This window comes from Doryrhamphus excisus, linkage group LG12, assembly GCF_037039965.1.
Source record: "Doryrhamphus excisus strain RoL-2023G ecotype Guam linkage group LG12, RoL_Dexc_Guam_v1.1, whole genome shotgun sequence".
Taxonomy (NCBI): domain Eukaryota; kingdom Metazoa; phylum Chordata; class Actinopteri; order Syngnathiformes; family Syngnathidae; genus Doryrhamphus; species Doryrhamphus excisus.
In genome coordinates this window covers 3205088-3224836 of record NC_136368.1, presented here as the reverse complement: position 1 = coordinate 3224836, position 19749 = coordinate 3205088, and the positions used below count along the sequence as shown (strand labels likewise).

Below are 19749 nucleotides of genomic sequence, written 5' to 3'. Positions count from 1 at the left end.
GCACGTCAAGGAGAGCAAAAGTCTTTTCTGTGCATGCTAATGTTAAAAAGACCCCCCCCCCGCCCCCACCACCACCAGCTGCAGGTGTGAGGAAGCTGAAACAAAAGGCCGCCTAAACCATAATGGCATCTTTTGTCATTAGCAGACCTTTGATGCACTCAACAGCTTCTTTTATCTCCTTGTTCCTCCACGCCTCTTACGCTCCCTCTCTCCGCCCCGCTCCGCCACTTTCTTCATTAAAAGCGTCTGCGGGCTATTCTCTATGCGCTCGCAGCCCTCGGCGCACATCTGGCATCCGGCTGACGCTCGCCGCTTGGCCATTTATTCGCTTGCAATGAGGAGCCACTAAACAGCATCGCGATGCTTTTCAGTCCAGGAGGACGCTTCTTCTGACAATGTGAATGAACCCCACTCATGCTGGACCAGGAAGCACCATGGAGGCTCCGGATCATCCGAGCCAGGATACTGAAGTACATTTCTTTGCTTTTTACTTCCTTTGCCGTCTCGTCAAAAGGGTTGAAAACAGGGGTGTCCACACTGCGCCACGGGGGCCGTTATTGGTCTACGACACATTCTAAAAATATATTTTAACAAGGAACCACAATTGAACAGTAATTTTACAAGAATCAAATTAAAATATGAAGAAAAAAAGTTGTGGGCAGCACGGCGGTCTAGTGGTTAGCGAGCAGACCTCACAGCTAGGAGATCAGGGTTCAATTCCACCCTTTGCCATCTCTGTGTGGAGTTTGCATGTGTGGGTTTTCTCCGGGTACTCCGGTTTCCTCCCACATTCCAAAAACATGCTAGGTTAATTAGCGACTCCAAATTGTCCATAGGTATGAATGTGAGTGTGAATGGTTGTTTGTCTATATGTGACCTGTGATTGGCTGGCCACCAGTCCAGGGTGTACCCCGCCTCTCGCCCAAAGACAGCTGGGATAGGCTCCAGCACCCCCGCGACCCTCGTGAGGAAGGAAGGAAAATGAATGAATGAATGAAAAAAAGTTGTAATCTAATGAGAAAATGTTGTATAATAAGAAAAATAACATCATTTTAGTCGCATAAAGTTGACATTTTAAAGAAAAAAAGCCTTTTTTTAAAAAAAAAGTTGTTATATGAGAAAACAAAACAATAAATTAAGTTGTCTTTTTTTTAATTAGGTTGCGGGAAAAGGTATAATGTTACAGGAATAATATCAAAATTTGGGGAAAAAGTCATAATTACAAAAAGAAAATTTCAATTAAATTAAGAAAGCTGAAATAGGTTGGAAATACCAAAACAGAAATGGGGGAAAAAATACTATCATTTTACAAGAATAAATCCTAAGTGAAATTTGTGAGGAAAAACGATGTAATTCTATCAGTGTAGAGTTGAAATATTAAAGAAAAAAATATTTTAAACATAATACTATGAGAAACACCACAAAATAAAGTTCGAATTTATGGAAAATGAGGTTGGGGAAAAATTATAATATTATAACTTGGAACAACTTGGGATCCGCCGGGAGGAACTACGAGGTAGCCGCCAATTAAGTCGGCAATGGAGTGGCCAATTAACCTAGCATGTTTTTGGAATGTGGGAGGAAACCGGAAAAAACCCACGCATGCACGGGGAGAACATGCAAACTCCACACAGAGATGGCCGAGGGCGGAATTGAACCCTGGTCTCCTCGCTGTGAGGTCTGCACGCTAACCACTCGACCACCGTGTCGCCCTGAGGAGAACATAGAGTTGAAATATTGAAGAGATTTATGTTATATTACAGGAATAAAGTCAGAAATATCAAAAGAAAATGTACAAAAATAAGTTAGAAATTTAAAAAAGCAGAAATGTAAAAACAGTTTTAATATTACAGGAGAGTGGGTGTGCCTGGAGGCGGGCCGTGGGTGGAATACATTAAAACGGGGAACCACGAAACCCCAACAAATACAGCTGGATAGGTGCAGATTGTGGAAGATCTCGACAGCTTTGTGTGCTGGTTATTGTGTGTAGCTGCTCTATAGGAGTTTGATGAGGGTGGAATTGAACCCTGGTCTCCTAGCTGTGAGGTCTGCGCGCTAACCACTCGACCGTCGTTCAGGAAAAGATACAATTCAATCTCGCTAATTTTTCATAACTAAACTTGCTATATATATATATAGATATACATTTTCTTTTTAAATAAAACTTATATAAGCGTTTAGATTCTGTTCCACAGATGGCGCTAATGCACACCGAAAGCTGCTTGCCAACCGCCAATAAACAACAGAAGAAGAAAAACACCACAAAGAAGAACGCACCCTGACAACTTTCCGTTTGAGCGGGTACAAGATACCCACTCAATCTGAGTGGGGAAAGGAATATTCCACGCCTGTGAATCCCATTATATATTCCTTCGGATTGGCACTTTTCTTTGGGAATGAGCTGTTTGAGCAAATAAAGCGAATGCAATTGGAATATTTGGGTCCATGTATACGTGGCTGCTGAGGAAGACGTTACCATTTCCACTACAGCCCACTCGCCTCACATTGACGTGGATCTGGAATGAAGTGCATACTTCCATACTTCCATAAATATGTTTGTAGACATAAGTTTGTTTATTAGTGAAGGTTTTATTCCTGGGGTGGAATTCTGCAGGGAACACAAGGCAGTGTGAATAAAACGGGTCTGAAGCGGATATGAAAAGCAGGTAAAGTGCATTAAAACAGTGCTTGAAGAGGCTTCACACGAAACCACGCCATTCAAACTCTGCCTTTGAACCCACAGCATCGAGAGACGGGACAATGTCAGCCTAATCGCATCCCGGCTTTGAAGTGAAACATCGCTATTAGGTGAAAAGGTACGTTTGCACGCGTCTTCACCAAATAAAGCTTTTCCATCATTTGCTCAGGCTGCAGCGCCAACCGTTTCCAGGAAGGAGCTTTGCAAACTGTGGATCAAAATGAAGAAAGACAAAAAAACCAAACAAACATGGTTGTGTTGAATTACGCTGACCTCCAAAAGTATTGGGACAGGGAGGCCCATTCATTTTTGCTGTATGATGAAAACATTTGACTTTCAGCTTTTATTTGCACCTTTTTACGTTTTAGCACCTATACCGCTTATCATTACTAGTGTTGTGGCAAAATGCTGGAGCCTATCCCAGCAAGGATTGCTTTTGTTGCAAGAATAAAGTCAAAACATTAATGAAAAAGTTATAGTCTATAGCGAAAAGGTTGTCACTTTATGAAAATAACGTCATAATATGATGTGGAAAAATAGCTTCATTTTTGTAGCATAACAGTAAAAAAGTAAAGCCGCAGCTTTTTTTCCTATGCAAAACAAACAAAAAATTATTAAAGTTTTGGAAAATTTACATTGTGGAAAAAGTTACAGTCCAATATAGCCCAAATATTATGGGAATAAAATCATAATCAATAAAAATGACAAGAAGGAAGTTGAAATACTTGGACAAAAACAGCTGTAAAATATTACAAAAATATAAAATAATAGTAAAAAATATTCTAAAATATAGTAAAAAAAAGTATAATATATAATGTAAAATATAATGTATATAAAATATAAAATATAAATATAAAGTATAATATTAACAGAAAAATGTAAACATTTTATGAGAATAAATTTGTAATATCTTGAGGAAAAATAATATCATTTTAGGAGCCCAGAGTTGAAATATTAAAGAAAATGTTTTCTTTTAACACAGTTGTCATTTTTGGAAATTTAGTTTGCAGGAAAAGTTGATGTTAGAAGAACTAAGAATATTATTGGAATACAGTCATAATTATAAGTAAATAAATGACAAGAAGAACGTTGAAATAAATATAAAGCACGACAGCAGAACCACCGTGGATAATCACTCTCATTGTGGTTTGCTAGAGTCCCAAAGCTTTAGTAATGGTTTCATTTGAGGTGATGCACAAAGATATTTGGCCCAATTTATCCTTTTGATACACATCCTACACCTCCATGCAGGCAGGTAATCAGCCGGGAGGTCATGTGACACGGAAGACGCACCCACACTGGTGTTTGTCAGCACGGTCCAAGCTTATTATTCCGAACAACACATCCTATTGGAATTCTCTGCGTGGAACAACAGGGCCAAAATAATCAGCAGAGCATGATCACGCCTAATTGATGCAGCGTACTTTTAAGATGCACTACAGGGTGCTGCCTGGGTGACCTATTTCCGGATGCTCCTCAGAGGATCCAAGTATCCCAGCAAGGGCATAATTACTGCAGCCTCCATTACCGACTACCACTGGAGGTGAAATGCTTCTCCGCTAACTATCACGCCGCATCACAACGCTCTCCTCTCATGCTTTCATTTGGCAGCTTCGTTAGGGACTTTTGACTTCATTTTATTGGTTGTCATTTTTTTATTCTCCATTTTGCTCCTAAGAGGATGTTTTTAAAAATGATAATATTATGGCCTTATTCTCATAAAGTACAACCTTTTTCTCTTCATATTTGGACTCTAGTTACTTTTCGTGTGGCCCCCAAGCAGCACTTTGGACACCCTTGGTGAAACATAGCCTTTGAGCATAATATGTTTATAAATAAATAAATAAATAAATAAATAAATAAATAAATAAATAAATATATATATATATATATATATATATATATATATATATATATGTTTATTATGTTTCTATTCATGCATAAATATAATATTCATAAAATAGAAAACCCACCCAAGAAAAAAAAATACAATAAATAAAATATATAAAATTCATAAAAAAGAAATAAATTTACTTGGTTTGTCGTATATTAAATTATAAAAAATATATTGATAAAATAAAATAAATATATTAACTAATGAATAAATATTAAACTAAAACTGACTCAAATAAAAGTGTAAAAATAAATAAAATTTTAAATAAAGAAAAATGTACAAAATAATACCAGTAAGTGTATTCAATAAAAGTGTACAAAATAATAGAAATTAAAAAAAACTTCAATAAGAGTGTACAAACTAATGAAAACAAACTAATGTAAAATGAATTCAACAAAAGTGTAAAAAATAATACAAATTAATAAAAAATTTTAATAAAAGTGTACAAAATAATACAAATAAATCCACATTAAAAACAAATGTGTAGAAAATAATAAAAATAAAAATGACCAGTTGACTTCATTTACATTGGTAGCCCATCTCGCTTTTTCTTATTCACTTGTTCCAAAAGATTAGACGAAAACCGAAACGTGCAAAAGCGGAAAAAAAGCGAACCACACGACAGCCGGGGGTGTAAAAAAACCCCAAACAAAGTTAGCTTGGCCTTTCCAAACATGATGGAAAAGCTGAGTGACCAAAACTGTTGTCGGCGATGAATACCAGAAGGGTTTGAGCAATGCCAAAGTATGGAGGAAAGACGAGGATTGTGAAGGCTGAGTGAGAGTGTTTGACCGGAACCGGAGTAAAAAAGTGGGTCTGGATGATCACCTCAGGCCCGTGAAAGCAGCAAAGAGTCATGTGAAGCAAAGCCAAGCCGGCCTCGCCTCACCTCGCCTCGCTATCTAATGTTTCCCCCGGAGATCAGATCCTCAGTCATACCACCCTACTCTTCCTATTAAGATCAACATCTCCTCTCAGGCCCCCGGGTGTCAACAAAGAGAGATACAGTAAATGATATGCAAATTCAATGACAGGAAGAAAAAAAAAAAAAAAATCCGCAAATCAACTCGCCAGCCCCCAAATTTCCGCTGCACGTCTTAAAAGAAAATTCCAGCGTTTAGGATGGAATTTAGAGTGAGCTCTGCTTCTGTGCATGAGGTGCCGCCAAGCTCCTGAAATCTCAGCCAGACGAAAGCGTGTTTCGGGTTTCACCAGGATTTGTCTTTGGATTCGTCTTAAGACTTTTTTACATCCCAGACTCTGTCAGAACGTGAACGACGGTGAAGAAAAAATCGTGTTTTTCATAAATCAATAAACGACGCCGAAGGGACGAACCGTTTCTGCTATGACTCCTTGCTTATCGCCTGTTTCACTTTTACAAACCATTAATTCATTAAAAACATCACACAAGAACCTGGGACTAATGAAGGATGTGCTGCGTACCCGTGTAACCATGACAACGTAATTCATAATAGTAGATGGCCACTTTATTCAAAACCCACTGTTCCCCACGCATTCAAAATGTTTGTCGTTGACTTTTTATGCTACATTATGTCTCCTTGGTGGTCGCGCGCAAAAGAAAAGGAAAGACATGAAAGTTTTGTATGTTATTTTTACCTCTAAATGCATTATTTATTTTACGTCTACGCACGCAAAACCTATCCGACCTGATGTGAAAACGTGTGTAGGCCTTCAGTGCTAATTATCAGCTGAATAATTCACATCATAAAACACGCGGGGGCAACAAAACACACCCGTCTAATACGTTTGCTCACATGAAAAATGGGCGGTGCCAAAGAAAAGCTGCCATCTCCTACGTTGTGCATCCTAATTGGATGCAAAAACCGGGAAAACTGGAGAAAAAAAATTGCCTGACTGTTTCAAACCATTATGAAATCAAAATCAATATCCAATAGCAGGGCTGTCCAAAGTGTTTTTTTTTCTCACGCAGCAAAACAAGAAAAAATTGCAGTAATTTTACAGAATAAAGTCAAAATATACAGAAAAAAATTCAAATTCAAAAAACAATCTACCGAGAAAGTATGAATATTATGAGAATAATTGGGATATTATGAATGACACCTCCCTGGGGAAGTTTTCAGGGCATGCCTAGCCAGGAGAAGGCCCCGGGGCAGAACTAGGACATGATGGGAGGATCATGTCTGTACCATTCAGGTTGGGGGACGACCATAAGCGGAGGAAAATGAATAGATTGATATTACCGAAATAAATTTCAATTCAACTTTATCGATAAAATATGAAATAATTAACAAACAATCTGCATGGCAAAGTTGCATCCTCATATTTTTTACTATGTGGCCCCTGTTGGAAAAACCTTTGGACCCCTCTGCCATAACATATTTGTGTGTTTTTTTGGATATGTGTAAGAACTAAACGCATGGAAGGATGCCATAATGATGTAAATAAGATCAGTACAGTGGATGAGTGGTGGGGAATGTGCTTCTTCTGCACACAACTGACTCCACATACGGTTGGCTGCACACCATCACCTCCACTACGGTGGATTCTCTTTGGAGCGTCTGTCTTACCGACTGACGTGACGTGACGTGACGTTAAGGCTCATCTCCAGCTGTCTAGAAGAGGCGGGCGGGGGTCGAACTCTCGTACTCTTCTTCAGGGATGGACTCCACCATTGACAGTAATTTGTAGTACTCATCCTCTCCGTCCAGCACTTTGATTTGACTGGAAGAGGGCGAGATAGAGAGGAGAGAGAGAGAGGCGAGAGGTTCCCGTTAGAGTCAGCTGTCATCATATTGGGGGGGGGACGGTGGGGATGGGGGGGTTTAATCAGGCTGATGTGGCGCTGTGTCATTTACACAACAAATTGTAGCGAGAGCTTGAAGAATAATAAAAATGAAGGTGCTGACGATGCACGGAAGAGTGGAAGCCTGTTATTTTGGGCGCCGGCATTCCCACGACATTCCCACAACTGCATTTGTCTTCTCCTGATTCCACAAAGGGCTGCCGTGTTTGGAGCGGCTGAGCGAGGAAAGCGCTTATTTACCCAAGTTTTCTGGGCTTCCTCTTGCTCCCCTGGTAATCCAGAGTTCTCTGAGGAAAAGGCCGAGAGCACACAGTCAAAAGATGAGCCGAGAGTCATTAATTTTTAATTCAAAGTGATTTTGTGTTGAATGCGAGCAGATGCTGATAATATCAGAAGTCACAGCATAATTTTTTTCCCCCTGATCAAAGGGCTCAAGTGAGCCTGATGAAGCATGCATCTTGCTCAGCTTTGATAAACCGCATCAATTATTCACCGTGAAGGCAGACATCCTGACATGAAAGCAACAGATAAAGAGCATAAGCACATGTTCAAGACAAGAGGCGCACAGACGTGGTGGGGGTGGGGGTGGGTGTGGGAGCGGGCGGGGCCCGGGTTAGACTCCAGGCACTGGCACAGGTAGCTTTAATTGCGTTATCGTGTGGAACCAAAGTGAGACAAAGGCCTGGATGGCCACTTCTCAACTCACGTTGAGCTGGTTGTAGTACAGGCTGTCTTCCGGGCTGTTAAGCATCTTGGGCTGCTGGCCCCGCCGGCGAGGAGTCCTCTGGTGGAGCTTCATCACTGGACCCGCTGCAGAGGAAGAGGAGGGCGGGGGCCCGGTTGAGCATCAGCCGATGAAAACAACAAAAACAAACGAAAGCATCAATACGAGTGAAATGACAACACATTTTTTTTTCTTGGCCTGTGGCACATTCTAAAAATCTAATTTAGAAAGAAAACGAAAAATAAAAAAAAAAAAATTTTTTTTCATTCATTCATTTTCTAGTGCAAATGTGACTATAGGGGTGTTATTTCAGGTCTAGAGGGCTCTAATGGTGTTCAAAGGTATAATTATTCATTCATTCATTTTCTACCGCTTATCCTCACGAGGGTCGCGGGGGAGAGGCGGGGTACACCCTGGACTGGTGGCCAGCCAATCACAGGGCACATATAGACAAACAACCATTCACACTCACATTCATACCTATGGACAATTTGGAGGAGGAATGTGGGAGGAAACCGGAGTACCCGGAGAAAACCCACGCATGCACGGGGAGAACATGCAAACTCCACACAGAGATGGCCGAGGGTGGAATTGAACCCTGGTCTCCTCGCTGTGAGGTCTGCGCGCTAACCACTTGACCAGGATAAATTAAAACAGGAAAACATACAATTCAATTCGCTAATGCACACCAAAAGCTGCTTGCCAACCGCCAATAAACAACAGAAGAAGAAAAACACCACAAAGAAGAACGCACCCTGACAACTTTCCGTTTGAGTGGGTACAAGATACCCACTCAATATGAGTGGGAAAAGGAATATTCCACCCCTGTCGCACTACCACCACCATATTTTACTGTTGCTGTGAGACTTATAGCAACCATCCGTGCGTTTTTGATGCCGCTTATCCTCACCAGGGTTACGGGGGTATGCTGGAGCCGATCCCAGGTGACTCTGAGCGAGAGGCGCGGTACACCCGGGACTGGTCCACTTAGCAATGCGCTATTTTGTAATGTCTGTTTTTCCTGCCTGCCATACGCATGCAAACGTGACAAAGAAGGGCTTTGACGGGAAGGTTAAAAGTGTGCCGAAATGCTATATGATGTTATTGCATATCATTTCAAATTTGCTGAAGATTTTTTTCGCCGTCATCCATAATGGTGCCACCAAAAGAATGATTACAGGAGCGCACACCTTGCATTTACAGCTTAGAGAAGCTGTAAAAAGCCAGACACTTTAACAATAATGCATTCATATTTAATACCAGATAACGTTTCATCTTCTCTGCTGACATTTCTTCATCACCGCTTGGCCTCTCTCTACCTTGACTAAAGCTGAATTTGCTCTTTCCATCTTTACGCTACTTTGTACTCTCCCGGAACCCACCTCATCACATCTCAGTCCCGCACATCAAAGAGCATCCCGGACCCCGCTTCCCTGCCAGCCAACCTCCTCGCCCCATCCATCCTTGCTCCTATTTTATTTTTATCCTTATTCAAAACAGCGCAGGTTTACTAAGTCACTCAATGTAAACGGGCAAAAATGTTCCTATCAGCTAACTTTAGCAACAAATGCTTTCTCTGCTAGCTTCCAAGGTTCAAACCCGCTCTCGTTTTGTACGTGAATGGCTAAAAACATACTGGAAACATACAAAATCCAGACACACAATAACGTTCGTGTGGAAAAACACTTTGTGGGATGTTTTTCAGTTGTGCAGAGTGGACGCATACGGTGGTGTGAAAACGTGTTTGCCCCCTTCCTGATTTCTTATTTATGACAACTTTTATTATTAAAGGAGAAATAATCCAAACATACATGGCCCTGTGTGAAAAAGTGATTGCCCTCCATTCCAGCTAAAACTTAACTGAAAATGTTATACAGTCATTTTAAAACCTTTGGGACTCCAGAAAACCACAGTGAGAGCCATTATCCACAAAGGGTGAAAACATGTGGTGAAGTGGTGATCCTTCCCGGGCAACCAAATTGAGCCCAAGAGTGCAGCCAGAGGTCACAAAAGACCCCACAACAACATAGAAAGGCCTCTCTTGCCTCAGTTAATGCCAGTATTCATGACTCCACCATAACCTCAGTTAAGGCCGGTGTTCATGACTCCACCATAACCTCAGTTAAGGCCGGTGTTCATGACTCCACCATAACCTCAGTTAAGGCCGGTGTCCATGACTCCACCATAACCTCAGTTAAGGCCGGTGTCCATGACTCCACCATAACCTCAGTTAAGGCCGGTGTCCATGACTCCACCATAACCTCAGTTAAGGCCGGTGTTCATGACCCCACCATAACCTCAGTTAAGGCCGGTGTTCATGACTCCACCATAACCTCAGTTAAGGCCGGTGTTCATGACTCCACCATAACCTCAGTTAAGGCCGGTGTTCATGACTCCACCATAACCTCAGTTAAGGCCGGTGTTCATGACCCCACCATAACCTCAGTTAAGGCCGGTGTTCATGACCCCACCATAACCTCAGTTAAGGCCGGTGTTCATGACCCCACCATAACCTCAGTTAAGGCCGGTGTTCATGACCCCACCATAACCTCAGTTAAGGCCGGTGTTCATGACTCCACCATAACCTCAGTTAAGGCCGGTGTTCATGACTCCACCATAACCTCAGTTAAGGCCGGTGTTCATGACTCCACCATAACCTCAGTTAAGGCCGGTGTTCATGACTCCACCATAACCTCAGTTAAGGCCAGTGTTCATGACTCCACCATAACCTCAGTTAAGGCCAGTGTTCATGACTCCACCATAACCTCAGTTAAGGCCAGTGTTCATGACTCCACCATAACCTCAGTTAAGGCCGGTGTTCATGACTCCACCATAACCTCAGTTAAGGCCAGTGTTCATGACTCCACCATAACCTCAGTTAAGGCCGGTGTTCATGACTCCACCATAACCTCAGTTAAGGCCAGTGTTCATGACTCCACCATAACCTCAGTTAAGGCCAGTGTTCATGACTCCACCATAACCTCAGTTAAGGCCAGTGTTCATGACTCCACCATAACCTCAGTTAAGGCCGGTGTTCATGACTCCACCATAACCTCAGTTAAGGCCAGTGTTCATGACTCCACCATAACCTCAGTTAAGGCCAGTGTTCATGACTCCACCATAAGTAAGACACTGGGCAAAAACGGCCTGCATGGCAGAGTTCCAAGACCAAAAGAACATTTATAGGCTTGTCTCAATTTTGCCAGAAAACATCTTGATGATCCTCAAGACCTTTGGGAAAATACTCTGTGGTCTGATGAGACAAAAGTGGAACTATTTGGAAGGTGTGCCCATTACATCTGGCATAAAAGTAACATAGCACTTCAGAAAAAAGAAAATGATAGCAAGAGTAAAATATGGTGGTGGTAGTGTGATGGTCTGGTGGCTGTTTTAAATGGAAGCATGAATTCTGACCTCTCAGGAGATGAATGTTACCACCTTTCCACTTTTCATTTCGATCAGCTCAGCAGGATCATTTTTGCAGAAAATGTCTGAATAGCATCCGGAGTCTATTTAGCAAAGCTAAAAAAAAACAACAACAAAACAACAACATTTGTTTGGACTTTTAACATCCTTTCCACAGTGTCTAAATATGGGACGTGATTCTGTTTAATGATTCCAAAATGGGTTTGATAAGCAAATGATTTATTCCCCTGAAATTGCATCAAAGTGCTCAATCACAAATAATGAACAAACACGTCCTTGAACGCAACACACAAACGTTACAGACTGTGCTCGTCTTTAACAAATGTTACAAAAAGGAGGCTTTTGTGCGCACAAAAAAAGTTCTGTTGAGTAAAGATAATGTTGGAGTCCTTGTGGAACCCCTCCCCCACTACAGCTTACATATTCTGTGGGATAATACCTTACATTATTATCATTCATATTAATACAACACAACTGCATTTTGTTGGATTCAATGGTGACCTCGTTTCCCAGGTAGCACAGAAGTGTTTCAAATTTAGTTCTTCCCTGGGATCATATTTCTCTATAATTATGTTATTCTCCTAATATTCAGACTTTTCCTGATTAGATTTAACAACAATTCTATTGTTGTCCATTTATTTATTATTGTAAAATGAATTATTTTTACATTTTATTGTTATAACATTATATTGTTTTTTAATTTTAGTTTTCTTCATTCATTCATTTTCTACCGCTTATCCTCACAAGGAGCCTATCCCAGCTGTCTTCAGACGAGAGGCGGGGTACACCCTGGACTGGTGGCCAGCCAATCACAGGGCACATATAGACAAACAACCATTCACACTCACATTCATACCTATGAACAATTTGGAGTCGCCAATGAAGCTAACATGGATGTTAGTACTCGGAAAAAACCCACAATGCACGGGGAGAACATGTAAACTCCACACAGAGATGGCCGAGGGTAGAATTGAACTAGGGTCTCCTAGCTGTAAGGCCTGCGCTCTATCCACTTGACCACCGTGCAGCCATGGTTGTTTTCTTGTTAAATGATGTTTTTTAGAATGAAAAAAGCAGCCGCAAGCCTCAAAGGGCCCCCGGGCCGCACTTTGGATACCAGTGGTTTAATGGATGACCTGATTACTGTGATTGCGGCCTGCACTCGTGTTTACTGTGTGATTGTGGTGTCAATTGACTCTTGCGGTCATCACTGACCAGGATGAAGAGCGGGATGAAGTAATTGGCATTTAAATTGCAGTGAGATATTTTCCTCCAAGTGCTCGCTATCATCTCCTGGCTGGATCCTCCACATCACCGTTTATCCCGTCTGACCCGCAGCGGTTGGGAGCGCAGCAGATCAGAGAACGGGTCAGGATTCCCATCCCTGGGAAAACGGCTGCCATTTGATCCGGGCGAGCCCCGGAGGAATGCTGCTCGTGCAGATAGATGGCGAGCAGCGTTGCTGCCAAGATGGCTTCCGGCGTGGCCTCCCTGTTTGGACACACGCGGGCGGCGCTGCGGCAAGAGGTCAGACCGCGGCTCCCAGCAGGGGGGGGGCTGCTAAATGATGGCTGGGAGGACGCTGCTGGTTGGGGTGGGAAGGAATAACGGTGGACTGGGAATAAGGAGGCAGCACGGTTCATGCAATATTGATTTGTGGCTATCAAAAGAAAGATGAGCGCGGTTTGCTCATCTTGGCGTGAGAGTTATATTTTGCAAATGTTTGCCGGGAGATAAAAACGGTTTGCGGCGCTTTTTTTGAGATAGGTGTTCTTTTCTTTTTCAAAGAGAAGCAGTTGACTCACATTTCATCTCTAAATGCCACTTGGAGATCTGTCAGAAATCCCAACGCTCCTCAGAAACAACATGAAAGAGCTGCTGAAGGGGATTTTGGCCGAATAAATTAAAGATGTATTGATTTCCTCCTTAAACCATATGCTGTGATCACCTGACCACATTTTGGCTTTGTTTGCTTTTGTTCAGCAGGCTTGGGGGTGAGCATCCATCCAACAAATAACCGAAACGTACAAAAACAGAGGCAATTTTTTCCATTGGACATAACGGAAATCCAACCAATCTGACCCAAACACCCACAAATATGACAAAAACTAAACATTTTATACAGCAGTGGTTCTCAACTAGTGGGTTGGTATGGTGGGTGGTGGATGGTGGGTGGCATGTCTTGGGTCCTTTCTGGGTGGGTCGTGACATGACATTAAAATATGTCATACACAACTCATCTCCGACTCATTTTGAAGTGAAATTAAGTAATATTTTAGTCATCCTCCTCCTTTGTATCTCTTCATTGTTGAGTTTGGTGCTTTTTGCATATTTCCCTTTTAATGTACGCATTATTTGTATACATGCAGTTATCATGTTTCCTCATTTCCGCCATCATTTTTCTACAATGCAGTTTGGATATGATTATGTCTATTTGGGTTTCAACAGATGGGAGGATTTAAAAAGCAAATGCTATTGATTGGTCTTAATATAAAATATAAAATATAAAATATAAAATATAAAATATAAAATATAAAATATAAAATATAAAATATAAAATATAAAATATAAAATATAAAATATAAAATATAAAATATAAAATATAAAATATAAAATATAAAATATAAAATCCAAGGTCCAGAATGCTAAAAATGACTTTAAAAAGTTATTATACAAAACAAATACTTTTACTTGGTTTGACTTAAATGAAAGTATACAAAGATCAATAAAATAAATAAAGGAATAAACATATATTCAATAAGGAAATTTAAATTGTTGGAAAATGAAAAAAACAACAACAACAGAAATGGAAAAACAGCTTGTTTGACAAGTATAAAGTCAAAATATTAAGAGAAAAAAGTTGCATTCTAAAAACAAAAGAGCCATCATTTTACAAGAATGAATTCCCAATATTATGAGGGAAAAATAATATTAATTTACTCGCATGGATTTGAAATATTACAGACAAAATTGTTTCTTTTTATCAGCAATATTACAGGAAACAAACAAAACAAAGCATAAAGTTGTTGGAAAATGAGGTTGGGTAAGAAGTCATATTAGAGGAATAATAATGAGTACTAATAGAATAAATTGGAGAAGGACATTTTGAAAATGTAATTCAATGATTTAAAAAGGTTTTTTGTGTGCTCGATGGGTTTTTATTATGACAGGCTGTCAATCGCTGGAGAAAAAAGGAGCGCTTGATTTGGTCACCTGCACAGTATAAGTAATCTCGCCTAATTTGAGTGTTTTTTAAAATAATCAGTTACTTGAGCTGATGAGGTCAAAATTCCCTCATATGGGCCAAATAATTAATGTGCAGACCAAAGGAATTTTGGGCGATATGACAGAGCTGAGAAGCAGTTTTGTCTTGAAATGATCAAACTTGGCATATTTACATGCGTTTCTTCACAAAATATCAAAGTGGCAAAGTTGCATCCGTTCATTTTCACTATGCAGCCCTGACTGGAAAACCCCCGGTGTAAGGAAAAATCATTAGTTGCCCAGTAACCCAGATTGTCGCTTACACACACACACACACACACACACACACAATACATGTAGTGTACGTATAGAAAGAAATGACCGCCATTCATCAGTTGCAAACAACAACAAAAACAAGATGTAAAGTCGGAGAGATTTTCCAGAACGCTTCAGAGGCCTGGAGATTTATGAGCCCTTTTATCATTTGGGACAATAAATGGTGACTCATGTGGTTTGCATTATAAGACAAAATGATCAAGTCCCGGCGCAGATAATGCTGGGGGCGGGCGGAGTTGCCGAGTGGGGGCGGGGTTCCTGCATCTGTTTTCACTAACGCAGGAGGAGGATGTTGTTACTCACAAGAAGCTTTTTCACACTGAAATCAATCATCTCCACTGACAGCACGTATATGGAACATAAGAAAGTCCTAAAGGAATGTCTGCGAGGAGGAAAATTCCTCACGGAAGTCGCTCATTAGTTGCTTGACATAATATATGTCCTTTTTAGCCGCGGGTACAAAGGAAGCAGGAGGGAGGGGTCATTGGATAACAAGGAGGGAAGGCTGCAAATCAACAAATGGTTGGGTGACGCCACCTTGGCCTTTGACCATCGTATGCTTCCAATAGCGATGGTGGATACACCGGACCTGGAAACTTCCCTTGCCATCCGTTCTCCAATGTTCCCACTTGGATTTAGATCAGGGGAACACGCCGGATGATTCTAAAGAGGGAGAGTGATCCTCTGGAAGAAGTTCTTTACCACACAGACGAGGGCCTCCAGTCAAAAGGGATGCCCCCCTGCAACATCTCCACATAGCTGCATGGCTGTCGTTTGACAACCCTGCACAACCTGAAGTTCTACTGTTCCATTGAAGGATCACGATGGCGCCCCCCGACACTGTGTAACGTGGAGGAACGTGGAGGAACGTGGAGGAACGTGGAGGAACGTTACCACTTCCTGCCACCTTTCAATGTGCCATGTTTGGTGGCCTTCCTTCCTTCCATCCATCCATCCATCCATCCTTCATTCCTTCCTTCCTTCCTTCCTTCCTTCCATCCATCCATCCTTCCTTCCTTCCTTCCTTCCTTCCTTCCTTCCTTCCTTCCTTCCTTCCTTCCCTCCTTCCTTCCATTTCATTCCATTCCTTCATTCCGTTCCATTCCATTCCATTCCGTCCGTCCTTCATTCCGTCCGTCCTTCCTTCCTTCCTTCCATCCTTCCTTCCTTCCTTCCTTCCTTCCATTCCTTCATTCCATTCCTTCATTCCGTTCCATTCCATTCCGTCCTTCCTTCCATTTCATTCCTTCCTTCCATTCCTTCATTCCATCCTTCCTTCCATTTCATTCCATTTCCTTCCTTCCATCCATCCATCCATCCATCCATCCATCCATCCATCCATCCATCCATCCGTCCATCCATCCGTCCATCCATCCTTCCTTCCTTCCTTCCTTCCTTCCTTCCTTCCTTCCTTCCATTTTATTCCATTCCTTCATTCAATTCCTTCCTTCATTCCATCCTTCCTTCCTTCCATTTCATTCCATTCCTTCATTCCTTTCCATCCTTCCTTCCTTCCATTTTATTCCATTCCTTCATTCCATCCTTCCTTCATTTCCTTCATTCCATCCTTCCTTCCTTCCTTCCTTCCATTTTATTCCATTCCTTCATTCCTTCCTTCATTCCATTCCATTCCATTCCATTCCATTCCTTCCTTCCTTCCATTCCTTCATTCCATCCTTCATTCCATCCTTCCTTCCTTCCTTCCTTCATTCCATTTCATTCCTTCCTTCCTTCCTTCCTTCCATTCCTTCATTCCATCCTTCCTTCCTTCCATTTCATTCCATTCCTTCCTTCCTTCCATCCTTCCATCCATCCTTTCTTCCTACCTCACCACATTTGAATCTCCCAAGATCTTGTGACCCCCCTAACTGTTGGGTACGGGTACCTAAAAAAAAAAGATGGCAACTATAAATGAAGATTTAAATACGCCCGTCTGTATTGTGTCAACTCCCAAATCAGTTTGGCTCGGTCGAGACTTTAGTCAGCCAAATCAAACGGCTCACTTCGCTGCTGAGAACTTGGAGGTATTATTCTCCACCCTTCTTCCGCTACCGTGGAGATTACGGCGCGGAAATCGTGATGGATGATGACTAGTTTGGAAGTACATCCTGTTAACTACTCCCACTGACACTAAGAAGATTACGTAGGTAGCGTCAGACGGAGGCGACTCCTTCCCTGCAACTTGAGTCCTTCCTATCCCTTCCAAATCTCTGCCGCCGCGAACGCTCAGCCTGTAATTTGCCTAAAACTGAAGGCATCCGGCGGAGACGCCACGAGACGCGGTGACAGACGGATGGATACATCAGGAGGCTGGGAGACGGCGAGGAGGGAGGGGGAATGTTTGTCTGGAGAACATGGAAAGGGTTGGATCGTTTGTCTGGCAGATGCATGCTGATATGCAGGAGCTGCGGTGATGGAAGCACCTGGTAGTGGGGGGGGGGCTGCGGTGAGGGGGGGGGGGAACATGTGGGAATATGTTTACAAGCTCAGGGAGGGAAACCACGAGAGAGGAAAGTGAGACACAGCAACGAGGCTTTGACCTCAGCGGGCCTCATTCCTAACATGAGCGCTGACAAGGCTTGGGGTATTTATGGAATTGCTAATCGGAATAGCCGACTTCATTTTCTAACAAAGTAATGGCTATGTACTGATAATAATTCATCGGTCATCAATAAATATTAGTTTAAATGTGTTAAAAATCAGCCCAAAGTCAAAGCCACCAAATAAGACAGCAAATGCAACAAACCGGAAGCTCAACTATTCCTAAAACTTCCAATCAAAGACTCTCAAACCAAAGAAAAGCTGTTGGCTACGATGCCAAACAGGAAACAAAAAATACAAAATAAGAGCACCAACTAGAATTCAACAATGTATATCCTTAACCATGGTGCTGACAGTTTGGGTGGCACCAAAAATGGTGGTCAATAATGGTCGTCATTTTCACTTTCATAGTCATGACTTGGTGCACTTCCCATCGGGAAACATAATACTGGTTGGCCACCAGTCCGGGGTGTACCTCACCTCTCGCTGGGATAGGCTCCAGGAATAGAAAATAGAAGGATGGGTGGACTAGCTATTTACCAAGCACATCAGTGTCTCCATTATTTTCATGCTATTTTGTCATTATATAAAGCAGGGGTCTCAAACATGTGGCCCGCGGGCCAAATGTGGCCCACAGGACACTAGTTTGAGGCCCCCGCCTTGATATGAAAGTTTAATGTTAGTTTGATATGGATGCTGTATGGTATCATGTACCCAGAAAAAAAATATTACGTTTGATTAATGTTCATGTTAAAGGTTAAATAACTGTTAATAGTTATCCTCACTACCCGTGTGGAAGTGGTAAGTTTTTGGCTTTTTAAGTTTAAAGGAAATAACTTGAAGATAAGATGAAGATATTTGAGAACAGTGGAATGTTTTATCAGAACTTTTCTTGTAGAAAATCTGAAAAAGTTTGTATATTTTTCTATTTTTAATAAATGCGTTTTTTTTTTTTTTTTTTTGGAAAACCTGATGCGGCCCAGCCTTGCCCAGACCCTAGCTCCAGTGGCCCCCCAGGTAAATTAAAGTTTGAGACCCCTGATATAAAGAGCATAAAGTCTGAAACAGTTTTCATAAAAAAATACCAAACTCACTACTCAAAATCATACGGCGATGATATTATCACCATCATAAGTCAACCACACACTACAAATTATGAGTATCATGACAACAAGAGAGCAAAATTGTTGAGCTACAATTGAAAATCTTAATGTGTGCGTCATGAACGTGATATCCTTATGGGACAAAAACGGGCTCCAAACTAATCACATTGCTTGTATGTTTAAAAACAAAATTCCCATTTGTAGTGTGAAAACCAGAAGCTGCGTTTTGAGTGTCTTAGAATAATAAAAGCGCTTCTACACAAGGGAAAGACCATTTACCATTTCTCGGATCGAGATCGGCCAAGGTGTGAAAAAAAGATGCAAGAACAGCAGAAGGGTTTAGTTGAGGGAGGGATCAAACACGCGGGCATGGATCGGTGTAGCCTGTCAAGCTCAATACGAGATGCGGCATGTTGCTGGCGACCCTACGTACACGTAGGATTTGCCGATCGGCTTTTTCACGTGTTTTTTTTTTTTTACAGAAATCAGTCGATATTGATCGGCGGCCGATGGATCGGAGCATCCCGGCTGATAACAAAGCAAATGAGCAGAATAAGACACGTATGACTTATGTATGTTTGGAAGAGCAACAAGTCAGCAGGAATGTTGATCGTCTTTCCCGGCCTGGTGTCATCTCTTCAAAGGCGTAGGTGAAGTGTCTTCCAGAGTGGCGAGGTAATTGCTCTCGGTGTTGTTGCTCCACTTGAGCACCGTCTCGCTCTCGGTCTCTCTCTCTCTCTCGCTCTCTCCCTCGCTTGACATGTATGTTTACCACAACCCTAATCTTCAAACAGCCTTTAAACATAAGTAGCTCAGCTTTCATAAAGCATAAAGTCAGCTCTGACTGATCCTCGCCGCCATCCTGTTTACCACGCTGACGAACGCTCTGATCGTATCGTTTGCTCGCTCGCTCGCTCGCTGGAGCAAAGTCCTTCCTTTCTTCAACGCGCCTCATTTCCAAACATGTTGTATTTATTAATATTCATGCCTCATGGGAGACAGGTGACGAGAGGTGACAACGTCTTAGAGCGTCAGGCT

At 41.8% G+C, this 19749-nt stretch overlaps 1 protein-coding gene across 9 annotated transcripts in view; it reads right to left on the bottom strand.

Annotated features, from left to right (window-relative positions):
• The window catches only part of myo3b (myosin IIIB), a 103890-nt gene that overhangs the window by 5076 nt on the left and 79065 nt on the right, over positions 1 to 19749 (bottom strand). For 8 of the 9 annotated variants that reach the window (XM_078795392.1, XM_078795394.1, XM_078795391.1 and 5 more), the window contains 3 exons: positions 8084 to 8187; positions 7618 to 7664; positions 7142 to 7295 (listed from right to left, as the gene is read on the bottom strand). In XM_078795392.1, coding sequence (XP_078651518.1) covers positions 7187 to 7295; positions 7618 to 7664; positions 8084 to 8187 — 260 coding nt within the window. In that variant the 3' untranslated portion in view covers positions 7142 to 7186. Of the gene's footprint in view, positions 1 to 7141; positions 7296 to 7617; positions 7665 to 8083; positions 8188 to 19749 lie in introns of those variants that run through there. The other variant, XR_013629614.1, reaches the window with a different exon arrangement.